Source organism: Zingiber officinale, chromosome 5B (genome assembly GCF_018446385.1).
Source record: "Zingiber officinale cultivar Zhangliang chromosome 5B, Zo_v1.1, whole genome shotgun sequence".
Taxonomy (NCBI): Eukaryota; Viridiplantae; Streptophyta; class Magnoliopsida; order Zingiberales; family Zingiberaceae; genus Zingiber; species Zingiber officinale.
Window position 1 is genome coordinate 13,883,364 of NC_055995.1, and position 4,046 is coordinate 13,887,409.

Below are 4,046 nucleotides of genomic sequence, written 5' to 3' on the forward strand. Positions count from 1 at the left end.
CTCATGCTTATAAAAAAAAAACCAAGCCAAATTTAAACAACCTTTTTAATTTTAAACTCGATTTTGTTTAACTTAGTTACCTTATCAAATAAGTTTGAACATCATAAAACTTAATTCAGTTTGGCTCGTTTACCGTCCTATTATTATCATTAGACACTAACCTTGAATAAAAGTAGTGACTTTGTGCTTAAGATTCAATGTAAAATATAATGGTGTAAAATATAATGGTTTAAAGATGTTTTCAGAGGTTTCTAGATTTAAAAAGATAGAACAAGATTTAGTAAAAATCCAAAGCTAGGCTTAATTGGGTAAATAGTGGGGATAGGAACTACAACAAATTTCATAAGTAGGTTAAGGCCAAGAGAAGGACTAATATGTTGGCTGAAGTAAGGGGATGAAAAATGCTTATTCAGGAGTATGAGGACATTTGAGAGACTTTCGGGGAGGAGGATGAGGCATGTCTCTTATAAAGCTCTAATTAATAAAATTCTTGATAAGCTCTAATTAATGGAATAAAGCCACTTTTGGAGAGGTTGATTCCAGGAAGCACAGTGTGGGGGGAATGACACATTAGAATTTCTCTGTTGCTCATGCAACAAACTTAAAGGAAATTTACCCCAAAGTCTTCAACTCCTTTGCCTATGGTTGGAGAACTTAATCGAAGATTTTGATAGTGTTTTTTGAAATAATAATAAATCATTGAAGTTAATAACAAAAGACAATTAAATATTTTGAATAGATATTTAAGCACAACCAATTTATAAAAGCACCAAACTACATCTCCGAGAGGTGCTCTCAATTATTCTCATGGAACATTATTATTGTTGACGAAGTCTACATAACTTTGTAAAAGATAATGCTTCAACTGGTAACTCTTCACTGCTAGTCCAAGGTCGGGAAGGGGTAGCGAAGTGAAGGAACTAAGAGAAGATTAACCTTCCTTGAAGCACTTGCTCCAAAAGATTCAGACATGTCAATGTCCTCTGCTTTCACTCCCTTTGGAAATGCCCAATCAAAGTGGAACAGAAATTTAGACAATGTCAGTTCTAAAGTTGTCAATCCGAAGGTCATGCCTGCACACATCCTTCTACCTGCGCCAAATGGCAAGAACTCAAAGTCATTGCCTTTAAATTCTCTGTTGACACCTTCCTCAAATCTCTCCGGCTTAAAGCTGTCAGCTTCTTTCCAGTATCTTGGATCCCTCCCTAGTGACCAGACATTGATGAGGAGTCTTGATCCAGCAGGAATTGTGTAGCCAAGAACTTCAGTAGTCTCTTGACCCACTCGTGGAAACAAGAGGGGGAATGGTGGATGCAACCTTAAAGTTTCTTTGACCACATCATGGAGATAGCTAAATTGTGGAACATCAGTCTCCTCGATATAACCTTTATCCTTCATAGCTTCTCTGACCTCTTTTTGAGCTCTTTGTAATGTGGAAGGGCGCAACATGAGCTCAGACATAGCCCATTCAATGGTGTTTGCGGTTGTCTCCGTTCCTCCAGCAAACATATCCTGTTCGAATCAACCAATGAAGAAATCATTAATTATAAATTTGATTAATCTGTTGCTAGCTATATGAAATATATATATAGGCACATATATGTATGTCAGTATGTATACTCACAATCACAACAGCCTTGATGTTGTCAAACGTGATTGGCACTTCTAGGTTGCCTTCATCTTTGAGCCTGAGTAAAACGTCAATAAGATCCTCCTCCTCTTCATCTCCCTCGCGCGTCATCTGATGCTCCTTGATTGTCGCATCGAGGATCGCATCTAGTTTGTTGTGATATTTGATTAACTGAGTGCTAAATCCAGTGAGGACATCAACGACCTTGAGAGACGGAAAGAGATCACCAACGCTAAATCCGCTAGCCATTTTGATGACTTCTTTGATGGTCTCCATGAACTTCCTCTGTTGCTGGCACCTTCTCCCAAACGAAGCTTGGACCACGATAGAGTTGGTTAACTCGTTCAGCCTCTCCCCTAGGTTGATTGGCTTCCCGATGGCAGCAGCGTTGCTGACGTCGCTCATGAGACGACCGACCTGCTCTTTCCTCAAAGACACAAACGACTTGACACGCTTTGCACCGAGCAGCTCCATGACGCAAATCTTGCGCAGCTGGCGCCAGTACTCGCCGTTGGAGAAGGCGATGTCGCTCTGGCCGTACGCAATGATCTTGGCGGCGGTGAACTCAGGGCGAAAGGCGAAGTTGGCGTCCTGCGCCTTGAGCACCTGCTGCGCGCCCTCCCGCGAGCTGAATATGATTTGGTCGACTTGGCCGAGGCGGAGTTTCATGACATTACCATGCTTGCGGGCCAGGTCGCGGAGCGCATGGTGGGGCAGCTTGCCGATGAGATGATGAATGCTGCCGATGAAGGGAAGCCTTGAGGGGGTGGGAAACTCCGGCCCTACATGCTTAGGCTTGGAGCTGAAGACCCTCCTGACGATGATCAGAAGAACCAAGAAACTGGAGAGCAAGACGGGAAGGGAAGGGACCTGTAACTCCATCTTGAATCTCGATGTGCCGTGGCTTGGCTGTGCTTTGCGGGGGATTTATATAGTTGTGCCCAGACAACAACTTATTAGCTGAGCCTGAATATCAATTTTATCGAGGACAGTTGGTCAACGCCCATCCCTCTAGTCCCGTCAGAGTTAGCCACATTGCCTTCTTCATTCCGGCGTCCGTAGATTTGACTGCATGGCTGAAGAAAGGGCACGGCGTCTCTCTTGAACTATATAACAATTTTATTAATTTTAAAAAGTGAAATTCCAACAAACCAACATAAAAAAAACGTCGACAATAATGGAAGTGAATGGCTGACCAAGCAGCAGACGAATAGCATCTCATGCTTAAGAAATTCCCCTAGATGAATCTGGAAGATGGCCAAGAATCACGAGTAGAATATACAAAAGTTTCACAAAGAGTCATCAGACAACCGAACAGCAAACACCAATTTGCATTCCAACAAGGAAAGGGGGCAGAAGACAGCTGCTTGTGAAGTTTAACTGATCAGCAGGCGCCAAGGGGGCAACATAAACCCAGTTACGACTAAAATTGATTTTGAGAAAGACCCAACGAAATCTGACCTTCATGCACAACACCGACCATTAACTTTCTAATGATAAATGTTGATAAAGAAACTAGTAACAAACTTGCACTGTAATCCTCCTGAATGGTCAAATAGGATCCTTGGATTCAAAATAAAAGACGACTAAAGCAAGGAATTTCACTCTCACCTTCTCTATTTGTTCTAGTAACTGATGCTGAATGGAATGTTATCAAGAGGCAACTTAGGTGGATGCAACGAAATTATGATTGGGCATTGACAATTCAAGCCTTTCAGTGCGCTGAGATTTAAATAATAAGTGTAGTTTAAACATCTAAAGCAGAATGGCGGCAACCATTAATCAAAGCCCTGATGAACAACTTCCCTTTGCATTTATCAAAGGGACTACTGAAGTGAAGTGATTAGCTGGTGCTATTGCAATTAAAAAGGAGGTCACATTGCTGTCTTTTCAGGTAGGTAGTTGCTTTAATAAGTAACAAAGTTCTTGTATATCCATTGTAGGTACTGCTAACAATGTTCAATATACAAATTCAGAGGTTTAAGATGGATCAAACGGAAATTTGGATTCATACTGGATATAGGAATGGAACTTTAGTTTGATCTTATACCAATGGATTGATCACCAGAGCAATTATCACAAATGTACCAATATGTTTTCAGTTAGTGATAGAAAACATAAAAAGTTTAGAAGCTCTGTTGCCATGGAATGTGAGGCAAACTAGATACACACTTGAACTAACTCTGAAAGTACTTTTTACCTCAGGATGTTGGTAAGTTCCAGCTTTTGAAGTTCAAGGTCTTTTTTGCTAGTACTAGACATCTAAAAAATGGAGAGAGATGATTCATGCTGCCGATCCAAGCTCATATTTACCTCTGGACTTGGCAATTCACCATCAGATTATATGGAAGACTTATCTATAGTATTATTTAAATTTTTTAAATCAGTTGATACTCAGATTGCAGAGATTGCAGAG

The 4,046-nt window shown here is 40.9% G+C and overlaps 1 protein-coding gene across 1 annotated transcript; it reads right to left on the reverse strand.

Moving 5' to 3' along the window:
* Window positions 1–705: 705 nt before the first annotated feature.
* Window positions 706–2,556, reverse strand: LOC121984142 (alpha-humulene 10-hydroxylase-like). The gene is made up of 2 exons (XM_042536948.1): window positions 1,625–2,556; window positions 706–1,512 (listed from the first exon to the last, which is right to left on the reverse strand). The coding sequence occupies exons 1-2, from the start codon at window positions 2,510–2,512 to the stop codon at window positions 883–885; spliced, it is 1,518 nt and encodes a 505-aa protein (XP_042392882.1). The 5' UTR covers window positions 2,513–2,556; the 3' UTR covers window positions 706–882.
* Window positions 2,557–4,046: the final 1,490 nt, after the last annotated feature.